Source organism: Vanacampus margaritifer, chromosome 9, assembly GCF_051991255.1.
Source record: "Vanacampus margaritifer isolate UIUO_Vmar chromosome 9, RoL_Vmar_1.0, whole genome shotgun sequence".
NCBI classification, from domain to species: domain Eukaryota; kingdom Metazoa; phylum Chordata; class Actinopteri; order Syngnathiformes; family Syngnathidae; genus Vanacampus; species Vanacampus margaritifer.
In genome coordinates, this window is record NC_135440.1 from 8,924,748 (window position 1) to 8,950,134 (window position 25,387).

The window sequence follows — 25,387 nt, forward strand, 5'->3', positions numbered from 1 at the left end:
GACATGGACATACATTTAGCTTTGTTTTCACCTGTTAAAACAGTTCCCAGGTGTCTTACCAGCATATGTTACATGACAATGCAAGGACAGCTTTGCATTACCAAAACAATCTTATGCCATATTTTCACTTGTAGACGCAGCACTTCAGCACCAAGATCACAATCTACACTGCCAATTAGTGCAGATCTGTGCATGTTGCATACATTGTCAAACGTCCAAAATTCAAATAAAAAATATTTGCTTTTAAATTCCACCCACCCCACTGACAACTTTGCCCAACAATCAAATTGATGACAGTTGATAACATGATAACATGCTGATAACATGGTTAGGTAACGCTGCGATCCAACAACACTTCAGTTGCGCTTAGCTTTTGACATTGGTAGTGAATATCCATGTAGACCGTTCATCACTTTAAAATGTCAGATCTTTGATGCTGCAGAATGAAACACATTCAAAGCACCAGCATTACGATGCCTCAGAGACACCGCACATGGCAAGCCTACCGCCAATTACTACATTCAAGGAATTCTTCTTCTTGTGTCCGTAGCAGAAAGATGGCGGCAAAACAGCCTCTTGTAAGGCGCGGTATGACCTATGCAATATAATTAGCGATTACTAGACCTACGGTTACATTAAGAAATGTACGTTGATGTGATATAACTTTTTTTTTTGCATATTATTGAAATTAATAGTGAGTTTTTAAAACAAATAATTAATTCAGCACTAAATGGCAAAAAATAAATAAAAATTACACAATGTCTATTTAAATTATTTGATTGTGTAATTTCACAAGTGATGGGTGAACAGGCACCCCAGTAATTTGAAAATTTGTATACAAGCAATTAAAATTTGGGGAGTTATGTAATAAATCCCCTTGAAGCTAACTTCAGGAAGTACTATGGCTAAGGTGCCTTTCACAAGACTATCCAACATTAGAGACAGCATATCCTCATTTAACATAACGGCAGGGGACTCCATGTTGCTTGTTGCTCCCTATGAGGCGTATTTCAAGTGTCAATCCTAAAATGGCATCTGCAGCTAAATCAAAAGCCATCTACCTTTAGGTAACCTTGCCAGCAAGATGAATTCTCATAGTATTTGTGAGTTCACAAATTCCACATCTTGTACCGCTCCCGCTGATACGTTTGCAGCCGATCTTTTTTTGACCAGACCAATCAGGCGTTGTTTAAGCAGGACGAAACCAATAAGCGCCGATGGCGGGGGGATAGACGAATGAATGCTGCAATTAATTATGTTCTAGCAGAATTACTCACCGTTTCCTTGTTGAATTTGAACAGCGAGAGGAGTTTTGCACATTTTTATCTGGTAAAGATGTTCGTGCCCCCCACAACCCCAACACCCCCCCCACCCCACCCCATGCCCCTCCCCTCCCTAAGACGAGACAGAAGACAAGATTTTCATCCGTTGCCTTGATTGGTCAAAACAAAATGTGCAAAGATGCCGCATCGTCCAATTAGCTCGAAGTATTTATTGTACAGCAAGCCCCGCCTGTCCCGAATGGGTCTGCCTAGTGAAGTACCAGATTGATAATGTGAAGAACTCCCTCGAGTGAATCACAATTATCAATCTGGCTGGCGAGGTAACCTTTAGGGGCACATGCAAGGCTTCTAAAGCATAGAGAATGGCGCACAGCACTGACTAACTAAAATCAATCACTCAGTCTGGTCCTGAATGCAATTTGTCCAGACACACACTGGAATTTGCGCTAATCTCTGATGCTAGATCCACTGCCTTATTTCTCATCAAGAAGCATTATCCATGTCCGGGAGAAAATGAATAACATGCTGAGAAAAACTCTACATAGGAACGCTGACCCCTTATAAGTCCACACAAGTGAACCCACACGAATGCACCCCCACGCACAGAGATACCATTCCTGGGAGATGGCGGTGATTCATTTTGTAGGACGCAACAGAACTAATTTTGTGAGTGAGCCTCGGTTAATGAACAGAGCTTTGATGTGTAAATCCTCTAGTTCTCCAGAGCTGATTTGGTCTACCTAGATTCCTTCTCAGGTGCAGGCCTGCACCCCATTGCATTCCATCTTGTCTACAGATAACGACAAACAGCTAATAAAACCATGTACGAAAAGATATATACACCCACATAAAGACTCCACTGAGCTATAGAGACAAAGAAAGGAATTAAATAAAGCTGGCTGATGCCAGGCCAATCGCACTGTAATGTTGTGACGCAAAGATCTGTACTGCATTACTTTGATATCTTTTTACTGCTTATCCCACTCTTGTTTCTATTTTTACTCCACCGTGCAAATCGGACAATAATGATGAAACGTCTGAGTAAATAAAGTCTTTGCTTTATTTCCTTCAAACATTGCCTCTCTACAGTAATTGGATTCTGGCAGGACCATCATGTACTATTCATGTCGATGAATGCACGTTAATCAAAACATAATTGGACACATACAGCTTATAAATGGTACTGCTCCACTTTTAGTCACATGTAAATAAGCCATTTGCAGGGATATTTATTTATCCGACTTGGGTCATGCATAATCTGCACACAAGGCACAAAACTGCTGGTGAGGTATACTCCGCTCCAAACGTATACTGGAACAGTGACACAAATCCTTTATTTATTTATTTAGATTTATTCATTTTTGAAACGCAAAATACTACAACGGAGACCTTGGACTGTTGAGCAACTGAGGTTTCATGCCATGCAAGAAAGGTAAATAATTCCACCTCAAACATCCTCAGTTCCCACACGCTTGTTGACTTTTGTTAAAGGAATGGTGATGTAACACTGTGGTAAATATGACCATGCCGCAGCATAAAATTCAAAATAAGTGAGTATTTGCACACACGAAAAATAAAACTAGAGCTGCAGGCAGCTATAAAGGGCCCTTGCAGCCCGGGTCACTTTGGGTTACTTGCAGGTTGGGGTACTGGCACGTTGGGGTAGTGGCACATTGGAAGCAGAATTTCGTTGAAAATGGCATAATAACATATAGAATAATTTTGTTGCCAGGTGTGATGAGTGTGTAAAGTTTTTTGGTCAACGATAAGACCCTCAAAAATCAGCGTCCTATTTATATATATCATAGTTATTTTTACTCTTACTTTATTGCTTGTATTGTCCATAGAAGGCATCAAAAATAAATAAATGAAAGTACATATGTATGGATTGTTCTGAAGTCAGTGAACATTTTGAGTGGTGGAAAGTAAAAAAAAAATAAATAAATAAATGACTTAGTTATCACACTTACAAAGAGTATCCAAATTTTGGACAATATACCTTATATGTCATAAAAAAAATCGACCCAAGGGCTAGATGGCGCTATATTTATAACTGAATATTGTCATAGAGATACCTTCAGGTCATGACTATAAACATACAAGTGAAGTTTGGGATTTTTTGGAGCATCTATCGGGGAGTTATTACGTATTTTGTCTTTCATAGCGATGGAAATATGAAGCACAAAATATGATGCCCCGACCACGTCATATAGTATTTAGAAAACTCGAGATTATTTACCCCTGTTAATGGTCCAGGTCTTGACATGGTCCAGACCAAGATTGAAGTCAATTGTATCAAAAGTGTAGAAGAAATGGGAAAGAGTATGCCCCCTGTAAATGTTCATAAAATTGGCAAAAATCGTACATTAAAAAATTCGTAGCTCACTTCCTGTTCAACTAAGCATATGGGTCCAAGAGACTTTTTTATAGGTCTTGGGCTCCCTCAAATAACAAAATTATTTTGTAGATCTTGCTTAAACGTACATCCGGGGCTGCTTCGTTAAAAATTTTTAGGGGGTGACAGTGAGTAATTTTTGTAAAAGTCGATGATAAAATATTGCTGATTTTGCCAGGCCAGATGTGTGTGCCAAGTTTCATGAGTCTCTGTGTATGTTTAGGCCCTCAAATTTGGCGTTGTTTTCTTGGCAAACAGTAACGTGCTACGCCCACAAGGATTCGCGAAAACTCACAAACTTCATGTTAGGACATCATGAAGGCCTAAACACTCTTGTGAGCAAGTATGAGGTAGATCCAGTTAACCTGGTTGGAGAAAAAAGTTGAAGAATTTTTTTTTTAATTAAAAAAAATTGCCAGTAAGTGGTGCTATCAGCACGAATAAATATAAGTTCGTAACATAACATCTTAAGGCTTTTCTAACAAAATTTCAACTGGATCCCTCAAACGTGCTCGGCACAATAGATGAAAATGTAAAGTATAACATTTATTGTCACCACTAGGTGGTGCTACATATATAACCAAATATTATCATATAGATGTTTTCAGGCCGTGGCTATTAAGCTGCATGAGAAGTTTGGGATTTTTTGTTGCAGCGGTAGCTGCTCTGGCCCTAATAAAGTTGATCAATTTGAACATTAAGTATTTTGTCTTTGTAGAGCATTTAATTTAAAGGATTTGTAAATCACCAATTATAACATCCCAACTTCATTGGAATTAGGGTTTGAATGAGGCCTGATATAAATCTCTCTGAACTTCTGTGAAAGGAAGAAGTCAACTGGAAAAAATACCCTTTAGACCTGCAACAACTGAAGCAGTTTTCTCACCATGAATGGGCCATAATACCTGTTGACGGGGGCAAAAATCGTTTGATAGCAGTGATTTCCTCAAAGAGATATGTAACAGACTATTACGTTAGGGGTGCCATCATTTTTGTCTAGGCCTGCTTTGTCTGGGGTGTTTTTGTTTGTAAATTGCCCACCTCTGCAAACTGATTTTCACAATGATCATGTGTGTGATTAACATTGAGAGCCATACCATAAGTAAAAGGAAGCAATATATATCCTTACGCAACCACCTTTTGTTCTTGTTATTTTTAACCAATAAATATTTTTTCAACCTGAATAGTCTGCAACATGTTATTAACTGTATTTAATTGACATTGTAAGGTTTGTGGCTAAATGAATGAGAGGATGCACATTACATAAGATTAAATGGAACGATACACTGCACCTGTAAAGATCCTTCCAATATTATTAAACAATTTTGCATAACATTTATTTAAAAAAAAAAAACATCTACAGCTCAGCGCTATTAATAACAAAAGCCACTGCCGTATATGACAGTAACTGCTTAATGAGATAAATATGTGACAATGACAACCAAGACAAGCCAATTGACATGAAGTACAGTAATATTCACATGCAGGATTTAAGTAGTTTTATGATGCATTAATAGTCTTAACCACATCACAACTCTCGCTCTTCACTCATCTGTTTCACGCTAAAAGATTGAGACCAGCAAATTACTTTATTTTGTCTCCATTTAATCAAGCTAATGATGCCCGCCCAGGAAAGATAATCAACTATTCTCACCACAAAGGCCAATAAAGGAAGAGTGTGGAACTTGATTCAAGAAAAGCTAGCTACCCTAGCTCCTAATCCTCTTTCTTGATATAGCTCTTTTTTTCTTCTGTTCAACCCTGCCTCTCACTTTTTATCTACTCCTTTCTGCCCTTCAAAACTGCTGAGTGACCTTGAGCTCCTCCCCCCATTTTGCCTCTTCTTCTTTTCTCAATCTTCATATAAAATCGCTTTTCCCACAACCCTTCATAGTTTTCTCTTTAACCTCTCGATGTTGTACCACAATATGTTACAAATTTACATTTACGTGGTATACTATATAAACTCACCAGTAGTCCGTCCACAGCTCCTCTTCAAAAATGTCCTCCGGGATAGGATTAATCAACACCAGGTCTGTCACTTGCCTGACAACAAATAGGGGACACATATAGGTATCTGTGTCAATTCTCAGTCAATCAGGTCATGGCAAAAGTTGAAACTGGATGTTTCGACTTTAATTCTAAATCTCAGGTGCAGAGTTCCCCTAGTTACATGAAAAAATATATATAAACACAACACGTTTTTTGCTCCCACTTTACCTCCCTTAGGCTGCCCACAACGAAAGAGATCTCTAAAAATGCAGTATTATTCTATCAGGGAGGTCAATGGGTCAGAAAACTCGTCATGATGTAACCACACAGTCCAATACATCTCCTTCACATAGAGTTGATCAGCTTCTTGATTGTGGCCTACAGAATGTTGTTCCATTCCTTTGCAATGGTCGTGCAAAGTTTCTGGTTATTGGCATGATGAACTGTAAAATGCTGTCGTAGAGCTTTCGTGAAGATGCTGGATGTAAAGGTCCACAGTGGCGTTTGAAATACTTTCTCTGTGGTTGTTTGTATTGGCCAGCCCGTCGCATCACAGACCTGTCTCTGGGTGCTGGGTTCTGCCTGATCCAAATCCTCCAGGCACCTGAAAAACTCATGTTTCTCAGCAGCCTTGTTGGTGTTAATTAGCCGCGTGTTAGCATGCTCGTCCATTACGATGAGTTTCAATCCCACACAGTCCATATACCTCTAGTCTTTGCACTTTAGTTTCCAGCGCAATAATCTTCTGTCGGAGTTCGCTTTAATCATACATGGGTAGCAGAGGCATCTTGTAGCCAGCTAGCTTCAGCCATTTGCTAATTGTAATGCCTGCTAACTGTACAGACCACACTCACAGAAAAACAATAAGATGGTTAATCTAAATTTCTCAAACAAAAACAAAAATATTGTTCCTGTGATCTAAAAGTAACCGTAAAGTATATGTTATGCTGTGGAAGTGTTATATATCGTGGTATCAGAATATTTAAGTTAGAGTTTGAGTACAGATGTACATCCTCAGCAGATACTGGTACCAGTATACTGTGTCCCTTATTTTGCCATTCATGTCCACAACGAAATGCCCTCTCTCTTTAAGATGCAAATGAACCACAGACTCTGGACCCCAGGAGGCTGGCCTCCTATGTTTGCCATGAATTTTTGTAGCTTGTTCTCGCCAATGTAGAGGCACTTGTCACTACACTGCACTGCAAAAACAACATTGCTGAGTTTGCCTCTAGGGATTTTGTCAACAACCCCCATGTGACCATCATTTTGGGGGACACACCCACACCCAACTTTGCACCTAAACTTTAGAAGCTTTTTGAAGTCAAGGTGAAATGTATTTTAAAATCTGGAAAAGACCAGTTAACTGTAGTATCAAATTGTATTAATCATTTTTGATGAGGTCAGAATCATTGACGATCCTTGTTCTCTTAACCTTTCAAGGTAATATTGTAATTAGCATGGAGTAAACTTTGTCACCCAAGGTGTCTCTATGTGGAATTGTATGTTTCAGTCCAAATTGTCTCATGACCACACATATATGTGGTGCTGGGTGATAATTCCATTTGGAAAGGTGTCACCTCACCACTACTTAATTTTCTCCCTCGACGGCAGCAATACCAGCCCTGAGTAAACACTAAATCTTTCAACCCGAGTACCAGCTTCTTGTCACATTAATCACTGCGTTGTCACTTAGGTGGCTACGCAAGAGTGAGATTGAGAAGCACTTCATACCATAATTTACCAATTTAAAGATTTGATTACATATTCTGATTTGAAATATATGATAAGTTTTATATAACCTTTTTTTATTTGCTATTTATTCAAATCAGAATGTGAAGCTTGTTCATGATTCCTTGCCCTGCTTTTTGCACGTGTGCTTCGTTATACATTTGTCAAGTTATGTTATGAGTGGTGATGTTTTAAGTACAAATTAGACCTTTGTTGCTATTGTGTCTTAAAACATTTTGATTCTAAATGTAGGAGCGCTTTTCTGTACATGTAAATCACCAGGTTAACTGTCACCATTGCATCTGTTCACAACCTACAGTGCCATTAAAAGTATTTGCTCCTGTTTAATTAAAATTCTTTTTTTTTTTTGGGGGGGGGGGGGGGTAATAGTTTCCCCCACTTTAATGTTTATGGTCATCAAACGAACATAAATATCAGACAAACATGACTCAAGTAGATTTTAAAATGGTGAATTGATTTTTTTACGGGAAAAAAAAAATCCACGTTACATGCCCCTGTGTGGAAAATTATACAGTCAAATATGGTGATGGCAGCATCATGATCTGTGGCTGCTTTTCTTCAGCAGGGACAGAAATGATAGAGTTCATGGCAAGATGGATGGAGCTAAAAACAGGGCAATTTTTGAAGACAACCTATTGGAGTCTGCAAAATACCTAAGACTGGGATGGAGATTTGTCTTCCAACAATACAATGATCCTAAACATAATGCAAAATCTACAATTGGAATGGTTCAAAAGTAATAAACGTCTCCAAGTGTTAGAATGGCCAAGTCAAAGTCCAAACCAGAATCCAATTGGGAATCTGTAGAAAGATCTAAACACCGCTGTTCATAAACACTCTCCACCACCTGAGCTGTTTTGCATAGGAAAAATGTTCAGTCTCTAATTGTGCAAAACTGATGGACACATACCCCAAAATACCAGCAAAAGGTACGTCTACAAAATTAGTAGTCAGCTTGAATATTTTCGCACTTCCTAGTTTTTGTGTGTTAAAAAATATAAATTATATCAATTTTGTTCCACTTTACAATTGTGTCTCATTTGGTGTTATTCTTCACACACCAAAAATCCAATTAGATATATTTATGTTTGAAGCCTGAAATTAGGCAAAGTGTTTCACAAGATACTGTAAATGGACCAATATTATAATTTACTTAACAATAGTTTTGCAATATGACATGTCATTAAAGCATTCACCTACACCCAAATACTTTCTTTCTTGAAACTTACACATCATTTATGTGACTGTAGAACCTGCTGTTGAGTGCGCCAATCTCCGAACCAACCAATATCAAAGGCATGGCGATCCCAGCACCCAGCAACAGACGGTGTAGATCATCCACCATCCTGGAAGACAACAAAACTCATACAGTTAGTATAAGGGATGTCTTAGTTAGGTCGAGGAGGTTGATTTATTAATGCAGACAATACCTTACATATACAGTATGCATTTCATCACTGTTAGATAATGGATGGATGGATAGGTGGAAACCTTTATCACAAATCAATACTATTAGTCCCTCCCCATGTAGACTGAATATTTTTATTGATTTATTTCACTCAACTCAACTTTATTCATAGAGCACTTGAAGACAACCATTGGTGCTGTACATGGAGTAAAGATTACTCATAGCTTTTGCTATGTGTTAAAGACTGGGAGGGGTTGGGGAGTTAGGTTCAGTTTTCCTGAAAAGTAGATGTTTTACAAATGTGAACATTCCCACTGACAGCGGTAAATGGAAAGATGAAAAAGGATCATATAATTTCACTGAATAATTCTTTTAACAGGTTTAAATATATCAATACCACTTCAGAGTGCAAGTTGAATAAGTAGTTTGTGAGGAAAGATTAAAAAACACCCCATATTACATCCGAATAATAATAAACTAAACAAAAAGTAAAATCAGCAGTTAAATTTCATGTTGTATTTAATATTCTTGTATTATTAAGTTACCAAATAAACAAACACATCAAGACAAGGAACATAATTATTACATGTATATGAGATGCAGTATCTTGTCTCAGGTAGTTTACCTCTGTTCTAGGTACAATACACTAATCTATCAAGCTCACTGTGTCCCATTTGGTGTCAGATTTCACAAGAATCACTTATTCATCGGTTCTGGCAGTATGTCATCAAACCCCTTGGCATATTGAATCCTGGAAAATGGATTGCTTGCATCTGAAATGGATTGTTTGGTGGGACAAATAAGTGCTGACTACTGTTCGTTGCTCAATCCATAGACAGATTTAAAGATCAACAAATGAAGTCTGATGGCAAAGACCACAAGATTTAGTACCTCACTCCAAACGGCATTAGATAGGAAAATGCTAGAGGTGTCATATCAGTCACTCCTACCTACACAGTCCAAACTCTTCATTAGTCACTTATACTTGAACATGTACCGTAATTTTCAGACTATAAGGCACAATTGTTTTCATAATTTGGTTGGTCCTGAGACTTATATATTAAAATTAAAGGTCGGTTAGGTCGGTTAGTTTGTATTATTTCACAGATATTGTTCAATGTTTTCCAATAAAATAAGATTGGAATGCTGAAGGTGTATGCTGCTTGTTATAAAAAAAAAAAATCGAGATTGGAAAAATCGGGATTGGCAGGTCAGACTTTTTCAAAGATCGGAGATCGGCCAGAAAATTGTGATCGGTGCACCCCTAGTTGCATTATTGCACCCAAAAAAAATTGCCAGCCAAGTAAGTAGAAGAAGAAATGGAAGAGGAGATAGGAGAAAAGGAGAAGAAGTAGTTGTAGTTATGGCAACTAATGTGCTATGGTATCGCATGTTTAGCATGCAGCTTCCTTACGCTTCATCAAAGATTTACAGCACTAAAAGGCGCAATAACCAACCAGGATTCTATCTTTCGCCACAATACAACACCGGATTCTAGTGAAGGTAAGCAGTTTTCAACTACAGAGGTATGCTTGGGCAATAAATCAACTTAATTTGATTAATTTGTCATTTTAAAAATTAACGATTTGAAAATTTGCTAAATAGTGAAATCGAGGGAAGGAATTTAAGAGTTTAAAGGGGCATGATTTAAGTTTCTAAGTTTTTGCAGATTTGAACGTTAGTTAGTGGTAGTTTTATTGCGCTTTGCCAATGCTCATCATAAATAGACCCAATCGCATTTTCGTGACGAGGTCTTTTTAGCAAGAAGAGAGCAAGCTGTTGGTCCCGTTTCATCCTCTTAGGTCTTTCCACCTACTTCAATATTAACGCTGCTCCAATATTGATTCACGTCCTCCCACGACGCTTGTCAGACTTCAGTTTTACCCTTTTTGTCACACTAGACTGGTGTTATCCTTTCCTGCTCAGTATCCTGACTGTGGTCGGGGGATGCAAGGGAGATTTTTCCCTCTAGGGTTGGAGTCGCCTCCAGTGACAACTCCCGTTGCATGTTGCCAAAGATGGTCAAACAAAATGAGCCACCGGGAGACGGAGGTTGCACTCCAGTCTTGTTTTATTATTATTTTGACACACTTTTATATCCCCTGTAGTGCACACTTGTCTTTTTCCACGCTTTCGTCAACATACTCCCAACAATTCCGCCTTCTGACCGCGGACGTCACGCTCAGGTAGAAATCTTAAGTTTCGTACCCGACACCATCATCATTATTTGACTATACAGGAAAATAGGGGTAACAATCATTGTGGCACCTTAATGATGTAAAATGAACAAAGGGTCCATTTTACAATTTTTAAAACGTGTGGGTGAAAAATACGGTTATTTTAAAACTCAAACTTATATCATGCCCCTTTAATTTGATTCAAACAAAGTTGGAGCTGATTATTAAAAGCTGTTGTTCTTAAGTTGTTATATGATCCAAATGTTCTTTTGAATTGTAATTTAACATATGGCAGAATGCTGGATGGGTGGTTTACCAGACTTGTTTACAATAGTTACTAACCACTTAATTGTGGCATTTAAGCAAGTTATGCACAAGCTATGAATATCTTCTTTTTTTGCCCAAACTATTAAGGGTAAGCTTACATTAAAAATGATTTAAAATTAGTATAATATTGTTATCTGAACATTTTGCACAGGATTTATTTTTGAATAAATCAAACCTTCTTTAAAAATAAAAGCTTTTATTAACACTGTATATTAAATTATTACAAGACCCAAGAATTAAAAAGCCTTCTACCGAGACATTTTGTGCCCGCTTAATATATAATAGCTTGGCCCTGACCCAATAAAAAGTGACTAAAGCTTTGCTTAATACAAACACTGTGCACATAAACCATCTTCTTATGCAGATATAATTTAAATATTGATAGATTTAAATTATTTACAATGGAGAGTTTAGATACACACCGTCCAGTTGTGGAAATTCCCCAAACCTTCTCAGTTCCTGTGGTTTCATTCTGCATCAGACGCTTGCTAAATCCTAACCCCATTCGGTCATAGGTACAAACCTGCAAAGTGTACAAAGAAGATATTAGGTCATCAGATTCTACCAAGCAAGCCTGTGAACTAACTTTGATCATATTTCAGACATATAACATTGGGCAGCCTGTCAGCCTTAACTGTGCTGCAATGAGCTTTTTAGAGCAGAAACGATATGGCAGCGTCACAGCATGGACCATCTCTATGAGGCCCGACAGAAAAAGGAGGAAAAAAACATGCCCTTAGAAATAGTAGCTCCTTCTACAGAAATATCCATTGTCACAGTGTATTTATTCAATGCTATCATAACTTTGCTATCCAATTCAACAACAAATAATATTTTTGAAGAAAAAACAAAAATCATCTGAAAAACAGGTTTTTCGACAATAAGTAAACACACTCTCAAAGTGAGAGAATTATTTATTCACAGACCTCAGTTGGAATGAACATGCCTAATATAAGAAAATACAATTGATATAATTTTAGTGTATTAATTCCTCACCTTTGTTAATGGGGCAACGCTCTCTTGGACATAGATCCAAATGTCTGAGGACATGCCAGTTGGTGCATCTAGTACAACTAAAAACATGGATTAGTTAGCCTGATGGTACAAGGCAGCAACATACAGACAGATATGCTATAAAATGGTGATTATTATTGTTAATTTAAAAAACAAAAACATGACAGATTACCAACTGGTCTCCCCTGTCCTTTACACAAGAGATGCATCCTTTGACCCAAGCCCACATCTACAATCTGGCCATCTAGATAAGAAATAAAAAAAGATGAAACTACAGTACAGTTTATTACTGAGAGATTTGATTGTTGAATTTCAATATAATGGTTTGTACTTAAAGCAAACTTGTAATGAGGATTTTAAATTGAAAACCTTTTGGCAGCAGCATCTGTCCTTCTCGTTGCAGCGAAGCATAGTTGAGGAATGGAGGGATGATGATGATTAAAAGCAAACACTTTCCAATGTTTATAAGCACAGAGCTGTGAGCAAGTTGACCTTTAACTTCAGCTTTGCTTCGTTGTCCATCTTCTGCTTCCTAAATTTTAGAAGGGTTTAACAGTTTCAGTGTTGAATAACAGGTTAAAACGAATTAAAGAGAAAATCAACACGTAATCAACTTTTCTTTTCTTTTCTTTTTTTTGCTTATAAAACTATATAAATGGGTGTCAATTAATGCTGTCTACGTGGCCTGGTCATTATGCTGACATTTTAGTGCATGTTTGTTGAAAGCTTGAATTTGGGGCAAAAATATCTATGTGGCGTGATCTTCAGGTTAAATAAACCCTGGGATGTCTCTTTGGATGAGCGCGTAGTACCTACGTCACTTCTGTGAGGCTGACGTAGCCGCTATGCCACCCTCCGGCTCAGTCTCATACGCGCCTCCTTAGCGAGTTGGAGTTGCGAACAACTTGATATCAATTTTGAGTTAGTTATTTACAAGCATAGCATTTGGTTAGTTTATTTAGAATAGCTTGTGGTAGTGTGGAAATTATTTAGATCATAGTGCAGGGTATATGCCACAGAGGAGGCGGGACTTCCGACTTTCACACATCAGCGCTGTTTGCGGTTGCTGTTTGCGACGTGTGGGCCGCGTTCCAGTGCTTGCTAGGCCTGTCATGATAAGAAATTTTGCTTGTCGATAAATTGCCCCAGAAATTATTGCGATAAACGATAATATTGCGATTTTCATATAATTTTTCAACTAATATAATGATAATGATATAATTAAAAAAATCCAAAGAATTCCCACACATGAGCAGTTGCCATCACGTCATAGCCAGTTTGGTTAACATTCATCAGTCGTTTGAGCTTTTTTTACGTATGCTGACATTTCCTACTGCGTGCGGAGTCATTGAACGCAACTCTAGTCCATTGCAGGATGCAAGCGTGTTCTTGCTTTTCTTTTGTTTATCGGTGATAAATATTATTTTTATTGTTACAAAACCTTGTTTCTAAAACTCAAAAACACACGCGTCTTCTTTATGCATTTATTGAAAAACATGCGGCATGGGATACAAGTTTTTTCGGGGGTAACTACTTTGGCACGGACCGCCTCCAAGAGTGCGTGGCAAGATGAAACGCTTTACCCAGTAACTGAGAAGCAACGAAAACCACTGCAAATATTGATGAGATGTATGTAAATAAACACTCAGGTTCATGGCTGAGAATTATCGCGTCCGGCAAACTTATCCAGCTAATTTTTTATTATCGTGCAATTAATTGATATCGCGACAGCCCTAGTGCTTGCACTTCTGCCCTTGTACCCCTCGGTTGCGTGTTCCTGTCGACAGGTGTGAGTGTTTAGTGTGTCTGTCTCAGTTGTGCGAAGCATTTCAGAGAACTGAGATGCCCTGCCGGTTGGGGGGCGCAGGGGTGTTAGAACGCAGCCAGCAGTGGCCGGAAACGGCGCTGATGTGTAAAACCCGGAAGTCGGAAGTCCGTGGCATCTACCAACTTGCGGATGAGTTGCACTTTAAGTACAAGTAGTGTTTATATGATTTGCAAATATAAACAAATTCTATGTACATGCAAACCCCAAACACAAGTTGGGACATTGTTTATTTGTTATTTTTTCCTTTCGGACAATCATTGAGACAATTTACAACATTCAATTATCACATACAATTACACCCGAAAAGAAAAAGGGCTGACGGGATGAAGCCGAAGCTTATTAATTCCCATCCCCAGAATACAATAGGACGCAGATAATCAAAATGGTAATTCGTCAAATATCTAGTTGTGTGATTATCAAGTTGTTGATTGATACATTGTAAAATGCAAATGAAAACACATTACACCAATGTGCCAAATCCTTTTCAACCTATATGAATTTACTGTACTACAAAGAAAGTTAATGCTATATAATTGATAAATTTTATTGTGTTTGGGAAAATATTTACTCATTTTGAATTTGATATTTGCAACATGTCCCAAAAATTCAGGGGCATATTTATCACTGTGTTACATCACCTTTCTTTTTAACAACGCTCAATAAACATTTAGGAACGGTGGGGATTAAATGTTGAAGTTTATTAGGTGGAATTCTATCCCATTCTTGCATGATGAACAACTTTAATTGCTCGACATTATGCGCCACACATTTTCAATGGAAGACAGGTCATGTTCTTGTACTCGTTTACTACGACGCCACATTGTTCTAGCACATGAATTGTCCTGCTGAAATAAGCAGGAACGTTCCTGAAAAGGCTTTTGCTTGCATCATGGCAGCATTGTTGTTCCAATGGTGCCTTCAAAGATGTGTGAAGTGTCCATGCGTGGCATATAGTTTGGCTAATTGGAGAGTCAACGTTTCATTACCTTTTTAGCAGCACCAGGTTTAGCATCGGGTCTTTTCTTCATTTTGAATAAAGTTCTGTAAATAATAGTAATATAACAGAAATAAAGAGTTTGCACTGAGTGGAGAAAATGAGCTGAACATCAAAACAGTGGTTTTCAATGAACCTGTCGTTTCCTGGTTGTTGTACAGAAGCCGGCGAAGGACAAAAAGCCATGCCACCGCCTTGCTGACAATATACAAAAACATTCTGCTGTACTTAAAAACGCTCTATATCAAATTAACGAGTAACGATACCGTGATTTCTTCTAACTATTTGCAACACTCCAAAATATTATGACAATGTTTAATTTATTTCCTGTGCCAAGCAGAAAATTAAATCCATGATGAATAACATTTTAGGAGCAGTAGTAGTAGTACTGTAGTAGTAGTAGTAGTAGTAGTAGTATACTAGTTATTCAGTCTTAGGTCTTAGCTTCACGCTGTTCTCTGCCTTGGTGAAGCTCTGGGAAACAGGAGTACAGTACACACTTTGGGATTTTGGCCTGCGGGGGTCGCTATATTCCACAAACTCATGTAAAAAAAATACCATCAACTTGAATAGCTCTCGTTCTTTGCAAGGATTTAGCCATGAGTCTTAACATATACACTCATTGCAACCACTCAAAATCAACCTACTGTATATTTTTGTGTTATGCACCACACTTAGCTAGATTACACAGCAGGCATGCAATGCAAGGAGAGATTAAAAAATATAATAATTAATAAAAAAAAAAAAATAGTGCATAAAGGGTGCTACTCTTTTGAGCTGGGGTAATGGTGACAGAGCCTTGCTCAAGGGCACCTCAAAAGTAGCCAGGAAGCAAGCTAGCATCTCCCCAAGTTGTCATTTTTACATTTGTCAGGACTTGATCGGTTGCCCTCTGGCTGCAGACTAGAGCCCACGTCGTTTACACATGAGCTACTGCCACCCCATGTTGGCTTGTCTCAAAGCATCCAATAAAACTCTCCTCATGCATTTATAGTGGCCAAGACAGCTGTTCCAAGAAATAAGTCTCTCCAAATCACACCCTTTTATGCATTCTTACATGTGTGATGCACCAAATAGTGTTGTTTGGGTGATATTCTGCTTTACTCACATAGATATCACATACAGTAGTGTATTAGTGTTAATTATAATGTGAGTCTTTGAAATTGTCAGTGAACCATTTTGTAATCAGTTTGCACATTTGGAAACTAGGAATTTTGTAATCAGTTTGCACATTTGGAAACTAGGAAGACAATAGAGGGCATTAAAAAAAAAAACTTTTTTCATAATAGATTAATGTTTTAGGAAACGTTTAGTACGTATGAGTCAAGTGATTGCACACATCATTTTACTATTTACCAATGCAAGAACAAAGACAGAATATTATGAATTTTTCCAGTTAATTTGTATCTAGGCAAAACAGAATCTTTAGCCGTTTAGCAGGTGACTGGTAACTGAAACTGTGACTGTGAATTCATTTTAGCCATTAAAAAGGTAGGCTGCCGCTGGACAGAAATTATGAATGTCAGGCATTAACAAACCATCAGGCTGGAAACTGATGTGTATGTTAGTGGATTTTGTATACCTAGGGTGATAAATGTGTTTGATGAAGGGTCTCTTTTTGGTTTAAATTAAATCCAACTTCACATATTTAGGAATCAGATACGATGGTATAATCAGACGAATGTCTTCTCCCAGCTCAGGACAATTCCTTTTTAGGGGACTTTGTGAAGTCCCAGTCCGCTCATTCCAATTTTTGAACTTAAACAAGGTAAACACAGATTTTATTTTTGATATGACAATATTATTTTGCTGTATAATCCCTTCAAGGGGAAGTCAACTCAGCTTGCAAACATCAAATGACCAAATTCATAAAACAAGTGAGCCATGATTGGTCGGTACCTGAGCCCTGAGCAGCTGTGATGTAATTTGCAGTTGGCAGCAAGTGGCAAAATGACCGCTCCCTGTGATGTATAAAAGTCGTGGATTTTGCTGCTTAATTCAAATTCCACAAATGTGATATGAATCTGAATGCCATATTTAGACTTGTGAAATTACATATGATATTATAAAAAATAATATTTTGGGGTTGACTTCTCCTTTCAATGTTATTTTCTTGGTTGCCAGTTTCAGCCATTGATAAGATAACAGTAACATAGTTATTAATTTTCTTGAATAAACATGATTCTACATGTCCCTTAGCACAAACACAAAAGAAGACGATGTTCTTGGCATTTCATGCTTTGTACACTTTGGTATTCTAATTAATTATTTCTCATAAATAATAGAACAGTTCATCTTTCTTCAGGCTAACATGCTCACATATGGAACACACACTGCATAACAGGCATGTGTTTAGTGCCAGGTCACCTTGACACCATCTTTGCCATTTGTGCCATGTCTGGAGGCAGCAGTCATTTTTAAGGTGCTGCTTCTCCCCCTCCAGTCCTGACATTCAGTAAAGTCTTACACAACATGTGTCATCCTTGGTTATAGGGCACCTCTTGTGAGCATTCATTATATAGTGAGACAGTTTGTAAAACAAAACAAATACAGGAGAAAATTGTAATGCATTGTTTAAATATTTTTCACATGCTATACTGTTTCTCTTGTGACCCATTTTTTGTCTAGCTATTTCCTGTTTGCCTATATTATCACTTGGAGTAGGTTAGCCGGATGAGAGTTGATTTGGGTTTGAGAATGATTGAGATTTTGATGCTGAAATGCTAACATCCTCAAATATGTTCAAATATTCAGAACGAATAATAATAATAATAATAATGATGTATATTGTTAATAAAATGATATATAAAATTAATATTTTCTTGGGTACCCATTTTTTGTTTCTCCATTTACGTGGAGCCCAGGGTTGTTTGAAAAGGGTATTGCAGACTTTAACCCTTTAACCCACAGCCTTCAGGCTCCATGGCTGTGCTCATTGATTTTAGCCCCACACTGCTGAAGTGCACCATCAATCAATACACTAACAAGTCCTCATTTATACTTACAAAATCTAGTTTGCAATTCAGTGGGCATGAAGTCCTATTATTTTCAATGTGACCAGACGTATATTTTCTAGCCTTGGGCATCTCTTGCCATGGATACTTAGCGGTACATACACCGATATAAACTCAAGATGAGTAATGTAAAAACTATATGTATTTTTGCAATTTAGTTGTTTATGAGGTTGTATTCACTCAAAGCCGAACATTTAACATTATTCAAAGTTTTATTAGTAATTTTGTCCTGGTGGCGGCACGGTGGCTGACTGGTTAGCACGTCCGCCTCCCAGTGCAAAGGATGTGAGATCGAGTCTGGGCTTCGGCCTTCCTGGGTGGAGTTTGCATGTTCTCCCCGTGCTTGTGTGGGTTTTCTCCGGGTACTCCGGTTTCCTCCCACATTCCAAAAACATGCATGGCAGGTTAATTGAACACTCTAAACTGTCCATAGGTGTGATTGTGAGCATGGTGGTTCGTCTCTGTGTGCCCTGTGATTGGCTGGCAACCAGTTCAGGGTGTACCCCGCCTACTACCCGAAGCCAGCTGGGATAGGCTCCAGCGCCACCCGTGACCCTTGTGAGGAAAAAGTGGTTAAGAAAATGGATGGATTTTAACCTGGTGCAATTAACATGGTTAATTTTAAATGTGTGTATATGCTGAGTTACAGTTATGTTGCAAAAAAAAAAGGGAGAGTACAGTTTTTTTAATTAGACATACTAAATGTGTGAACAGTAACGGGTGTTTGACTTTTAAAAAGTATTCAATTAGTGACTCATTTCAAATAAGTATGTAAATGTTGTTGCTGCAAATTTTGCCTTGTCCTATCGGGGTTCACAGCAGCATCTCATTCACAGGATTTGTTTGGCAGTATACATGGAAGCAGTTCCCGAAGCTACCCACATCTGCAGGGCTTGGGGGTTGAGCAACAGGATGTACCACTAAAGTAAACAATGAAAATAATGCAAACCATCGCTGCAGGCTTTGTCATCTCCAGAGATCATCCCAATTCAACATCTCAGGGTAAATTGGGGGTGATCTTGCCGCACCATTATTAAACGTTTGCAGCAATTGTGTCCATACCATCAGAAGTTATAGTACATTATGACATTTTTGCATTTCATTTATGAAGAGTTTATACATCTGATAAAATCATTCATTTGTTTTATAATTTTCACAAGCCAATACTGAGTGACTTTATGGGATCAAAATAATCTGCCACCATGATTTATGTCGGAAGATGCACAGGTTCATTCTTGTTCTTCATCTTAGTCCTACAGACAAACACATTCAAATTTAAGTTATTTGGAGACAGTTAATTGTTTGTAATTGTGTGTTGGAATGGTTTCTGTCTTTATATGCCCGATGATTGACTGGCGACCAATCCACGGTGCAGTCTGCCTTTTGCCCACACGGTTGAGTGGAAAACGTTCAAGCTCACAGCGACCCCAAACAGGATAAACGGTACAAAATGGATGGATGGTAATATCAAGGTTGGTTGTCAATTGATGTCGATTTTAATGACCAACAACAAATAAAAAGAGGTGAATATCTACTGCTGAAATAGTTGTATGTAATGCACCTTGTTGCTGTACTCTTTACCTTTGCGCTGCATGCTCAATGCTTGAGCAACACATTTTCACACATTTTTGGTTTACTGTATGTGCATTGGTATGTGTGAAGTAAGTAGTAAACTAGTACTACAGTATCCATCCATTTCCTATAGGTCTACCTCACATCCTTTCTATAGGGTCAGAGGTGAGCTGGAGCCAATCCCGGCTGACTTTGGCCGATAGGTGGTGTATAACCTGCACTGGTCGCCAGCTAAATGCAGGCCACCTCTAGACAAACAACCATTAGCGCTCGCGCCTATAAGTACTATTTAAAATTCTCAGTGAAGCTAACATGCATGTTTTTGGCCAGCAAGCACAGGGACAACATGCAAAGGCCACACCAGAAGACCGGAGCTCGGACCTGTGAGAAGGATGTGCTCACTACTCGGCCCTTTAAAATGTAACTTTCATGTGCACACCACGGTTAATAGCAATTAATGTAATTGTTATTATAATATTATTATAATATTTTTTAAATTGTATTATAAGCATGGCCCCCATGGGCAAGCACTTATTCCATTTAAACAATTTTTTTTGTAAAATCGACAAGAGTAGACATTAGAATTATTTTTTATTTAATAAATATACAACTACGGCGTTTATTTTTATATTATTATTAATTATTATTATTATTATTATTATTATTATTATTATTATTATTATTATTATTATTATTATTAATATTATTATTATTATTATTATTACCTGCACTGCACATGTAATATTCATCAGCACAGTACCGGGATGACAACCTCCCCCCTTGCTTGCCATGATGCTCTGTTTTGGTATAGTCCGCTCCTCCCCCATCCCCCGTCTCACCGGTGGTACTTTCTGTTGGTAGAAGGTCAAATGACTCCGCATGTCTGACAGTGTTTATGTTGTGTACATTCCTTATATGTTTCGTGAATGATGTAAACATAATTTTGAACGCCGATGATGTTTCCTCCATGGTCGTTTCTCGTCGCTTTGAAAGTAAGTACAATACTCCTCTCCACCGCCGCTATTCGCTGTCTCCCATACGGCTCCCTGGCTTGTGTTGTCATCACCAGTTTCCTTATAAAGATTTCATGTTTGTAAAGTGTTGTGTTTCCGTGCAGCCGGCCGGTGCACAGCACGAATGATTGTAAATAACTGGAAGATGATGCGCTGATGTACCCCGGTAAAATTGAGTTACACTACTTTCAAAGGGGAAACTTAGTTTCTTTATTGCTGCCTTTCTATTATAATGTACTTTTATGACGAACAAGAGATTAGGGTGTACAGTTAAATACAAAAGAAAAGAAAAAAGTACTCTTCCTGTTAGCCCTTATTAGTACTTAATGTAACATGTATTCACGGTATTATTTGCCTAAAATAAAGTGCATCTAAAAACCAAATAATTGGTAACTTTCCTGTTATCTTTGTATCCTTAGTACAGTGCACAAAAAAATGGGTCAATGGGTCCAAATGCATATTTTGACTGTCACAAAAGAAGAAAGAAAAAAAGATGGACACACTTCTCAAAATTTAGCAACATCTTTCATCATCTCCTTCTGTTTATTATAGTTGACATTTCTATACCATGTATGGTAGGGTGTTCGCAAAATTTTAAAATAATTATGAAAAAAATAAAAACAAAAATATGTACAGGTATATATAAATATTTATAATGTAATTTTCCTTAAAACGAGAGGGTTAGGGGTTAAGAGGAGGGAAAAGAGTAAATATAGCTATTGTGTTATGTAACAGAATAATATCAAAATTCAGTGTTGTGAAAGGAAAGACTGGGCAACTCGTATAGAGTGTCAGTAAAATGATGATGATGATAATAATAATAATAATAATAATAATCGCACCAAAATTTCCTTTTAATTCCATTGTCACTGATTTATTTATGTTTATTTTTTTCAAACTATTCACATCCCTAGTCATATAAAATATTGCCGTATCTCACTGATGGGCTAACGTTTGCAAAGCTAGCAAATGTTGTTTTCTCGTCAGTGTTCGTCTGGGTTCGTTCAAGGTCGCGTTCAATTTTGAACATGTTAAAAAATTTCTTTGCGACAAAGCGAAATTGCGACCTTGATGAGAAGACAAGACAACATTTGGTAGATTCGCAAACGTTAGCGATTTAGTGGCATGTAACACTGTTACAAATGACTATAATAGCTTGAAGCATTAAGCCCGTAACTCACTGAATGACGCAGGCTTCCTTCATTGTTACAAAACGTAGCAAAGACACTTGCTAGACCCTCTTAAACCGGCTTCCTACGTTACTCTTAAACCATTTTTCTTGTCAGACAGAAATTTTGAACATTTCAGAATCTTTATCAGGCTCCTTCAGAGCTTACTGATGAGCTGATCATTTTAATCAGGTGTGTTGGAGGAAGGAAACATCTAAAACATGCATGTCTGCGGCTGTTGGAGACCAAAGTTTGAGACATATGACGCAAATGGATTTAAAATGGGACCAAAGAGAAAAAACATCCTTTGGTGTGCTTTTGGCCAGGGTCCGACGTGGAACTCTGGAGGTTAAAACACGTTTTTCTTTTTAATGAAAAGGTTTACCTTTACATGTGTAATATAGATTTATATGAGTCACTTCTTTTACCATTTTGATTAATTAGAATGTTGTTGTTGTTGGACTATGACGTGTTTTACACAAGAAGTACATCAAATAACCCATTCGAGTTGATTCAGTAATTTGGTGGCTAATATAATGGACAGTGAATGCGGATCTTTAGTGCAAGTCCCAGCTCTAAAGGCAACCATTCACATGCAAACTCACACCATCACTGGGTGGGAATTGAACTCTTGCTGCCTGCACCAAAGTCAGGCAAATGTACCACTACACAATCAGTGACTGTTTTTTTTATCTAACTGCATATAGCGACGAGCATGTGTTTACGTGGGAGTAGAACCCTTACTTCTCAGCAACTGGAAAGCTCAGAGGAAGGGAGATTTAATGAACTGAGTCATCGGGGTCCGCCCAAAAGTCCCTGCTGTGGAGTCGTATGTTGCTAAACCTATTACACTATTACTTAATGCAATCAGGTATAGACCCATAAGGTGTACACAGGGGGAAGAAGAAGGAAGCCCCTATACTGTCTACTTAATTGTTTATTGTGCGTCCTAATTAAAATACACAGTTAGTCTGCATGATCAGTGTTGCTAAGTTGAGATCAGAAACAGAATTGTTGCCCTTTCAGTGTGTCTTTCTCATGTTAGATTAGTTCAGTCAGGGTTAGTGTGCAACATTGTCCATGTATGTCCACACATACAGTACATACATGTAATGAGTTATCATATTAATTCATTAGGACGTTTACATCATTAGTCCGAGAACATGCAGTACTATACTGAAAGAATAACTTTTCGCACACATGCACACTCACCGGAGACCTACAATGGCAAATTCGCTGATCATATTATGCATGGTCTGACTGGAATTCATTAATCCCTTATTGTGCCATCATCACTGAGAGCTTGCTGTTACCAATTGATTGATGCATTACTCGCTAATGTTCACACAGATGACATTATTGCATACATGGTCTTTAAATACTAATTCAGTTAGGTGATGTCTAGTAAAGCAGCTTCCTGTTAGCCTGGAAATCCAGACTCACTTGCGGCTTTGCCGGAGAGTGAGTCTGGTCAGCCGTCCTATCAGTATGCATTTCTGAGGCGGGACTAACCTGAGCTAGCAGACAGTGGAATGAACCAATGAGCGAAGAGCAGACGTGACGTCAGAAAAGCGACTTTTTTTTTTTCTTTCTTTCTGCGGAGACGGAATAAAAATCCAACATCCAGTCAAAAAGCGACAGTAGTGCATGACTTAAGCCGTTGTTGCGGGAAAAACACTGAGTGAACAATGACGTTGCTCACAAAGACGTCACGCAAATAGACAAATTTGATTGGCCGGCCTGTTTTCGTCCGGTGCCGAATTTGGTCCAAATATGTATGTAAACACTTTTGTTTGTATGCTATGGCAACATTTTCAAAATGTCACCAATTTTAACATAATAAAATGAACTTTCAAACTGTATGGCTCAATGTGAGCAGTTCAATGATCAGATTAAAAAAAACAACAATGCATCGAGATGTAGACTTTTTAATCATAAGAAAGTATTAAATCATTATTGCTTTATATGTTTAGTAGGAGCACTACATCAGAGAGAAATGACAAAACCTGAAAACAATATCCTGGGCTGGATAATTTTCTGCACTTTGTCAGAATTGTACAAAAGCTCACGTTCCTTCTAAGCGATGTGCACGCTTTCGCGGCTGTCGGAGAGTCAGTCCTTGGCGGCCAGGCAGCCTTCTTGTCTGGTCCAATGGCTGGCTACCGCAGCTGGAAAATTTTGGGCTCATTTCCCCGCCGCCTACCTCTGCTCAGTTCAGCAGGCCGTTGGTGCTTGCATGGCAGACCAAGGTGCACCGTGAGCATACCGCTCTGCTAACCCTGTTCAGATCTACCTCCTTTCCCTCTTTTACATTCAAGCCTAACCCCAAAATAGGTTAGCGCTTGCTTTTTCTTGTTTCATCACAACATTAGCCCTGTTGTTTTGGTGAAAGGTGACGAGGGCGACTGGACGGTGCCGAGGGCGACTGGACTGAGACAAAGATGACTTTACTCTGACGTGGATGACAGGATTTACCGTGGAAGACTTGAAGGAAGGTTTGGTGATGAGGGCGAGGAAGACTTGACAGTAAAGGCGAAGAAGACTGAGGCGTGACGACTATACTAAAACGTGGCTGACTTCCTGAGACAAGGGTTTAGCATAATGCGACGAAAACCACAGACTCCCACACGAGCACGACTAATGACTTCGCCGTCAACACCTGCCATAAACAATGATCCCACGCTGACTGAACAAAGACAGACTAAATACACCAACACTAATGAGAAACACCTGGGAAATACAATAGGGTGAGGGCACTGATTGGTCAAACAAACTGGGAAGGGGAAAGACACACAGGTGGACGTAATCAGACAGCGGAAACACACAGGAACACAAGACAAACACAACATACACACCAAAATAAATCAAAACCCCAACCCCTACAAAACCGAAACACAACTTTCTTCCCCCGTTCTTTGGTGGGAGTCATCGGAGGAACCGGACACAATTTGTCCATTCCAAATTATTGTGCGTACAAACATCACTTGCAATGTCCAAAAATCAATCAGCACCAAAATTAATATGCACATTCCTTTGTCATGTCCACTTTAACTTGTAAAAATAAAAATATTACAAGGATTGGTACAAAATTTTCCAATTTGTTGAGGTGATTGGCTTTTCTTCATAGGAGCTCACATTTAATGTCAATAAAATCCAAAATATTGTGCCAATTATATATACATTTTCACAGGTTGTAGTGTGCATTAGTAGGACTTGACATTATCATATATTCATTTTAGTGACAATAGTTCGTGGTCAGTAGTCGACAACGAGACGTGGACAAAGCAAACCAAGAAATAATAATGCTGCCGTCTTCAGAACTTATTCAACTGTTCCTTTCCAAAACCAATTAGTGTTCCACATTCTCAGCATGATTAATATGTTGCTATGGCAGAATATTTGTATAATATAAATAGCAAGTTACCACAGTTTGAAGCTTGAAAACCAGC

The 25,387-nt window shown here is 38.3% G+C and overlaps 2 protein-coding genes across 4 annotated transcripts in view; one reads left to right on the forward strand and one right to left on the reverse strand.

Moving 5' to 3' along the window:
• The window catches only part of LOC144057869 (uncharacterized), a 42,216-nt gene extending 26,845 nt beyond the window's left edge, over nucleotides 1–15,371 (reverse strand). For all 3 annotated transcript variants that reach the window (XM_077575847.1, XM_077575848.1, XM_077575846.1), the window contains exons 1-8: nucleotides 15,307–15,371; nucleotides 15,163–15,217; nucleotides 12,718–12,880; nucleotides 12,521–12,592; nucleotides 12,331–12,407; nucleotides 11,757–11,857; nucleotides 8,652–8,768; nucleotides 5,650–5,724 (exon numbers count right to left, since the gene is read on the reverse strand). In XM_077575847.1, coding sequence (XP_077431973.1) covers nucleotides 5,650–5,724; nucleotides 8,652–8,768; nucleotides 11,757–11,857; nucleotides 12,331–12,407; nucleotides 12,521–12,592; nucleotides 12,718–12,880; nucleotides 15,163–15,217; nucleotides 15,307–15,356 — 710 coding nt within the window. In that variant the 5' untranslated portion in view covers nucleotides 15,357–15,371. The remainder of the gene's footprint in view (nucleotides 1–5,649; nucleotides 5,725–8,651; nucleotides 8,769–11,756; nucleotides 11,858–12,330; nucleotides 12,408–12,520; nucleotides 12,593–12,717; nucleotides 12,881–15,162; nucleotides 15,218–15,306) is intronic.
• Nucleotides 15,372–20,585: 5,214 nt separating this feature from the next.
• Nucleotides 20,586–25,387, forward strand: part of oxr1a (oxidation resistance 1a) — a 163,966-nt gene continuing 159,164 nt past the window's right edge. Inside the window, exon 1 of the mRNA XM_077575837.1 lies at nucleotides 20,586–20,748. The gene's annotated coding sequence lies outside the window, so the exon portion shown is untranslated. The remainder of the gene's footprint in view (nucleotides 20,749–25,387) is intronic.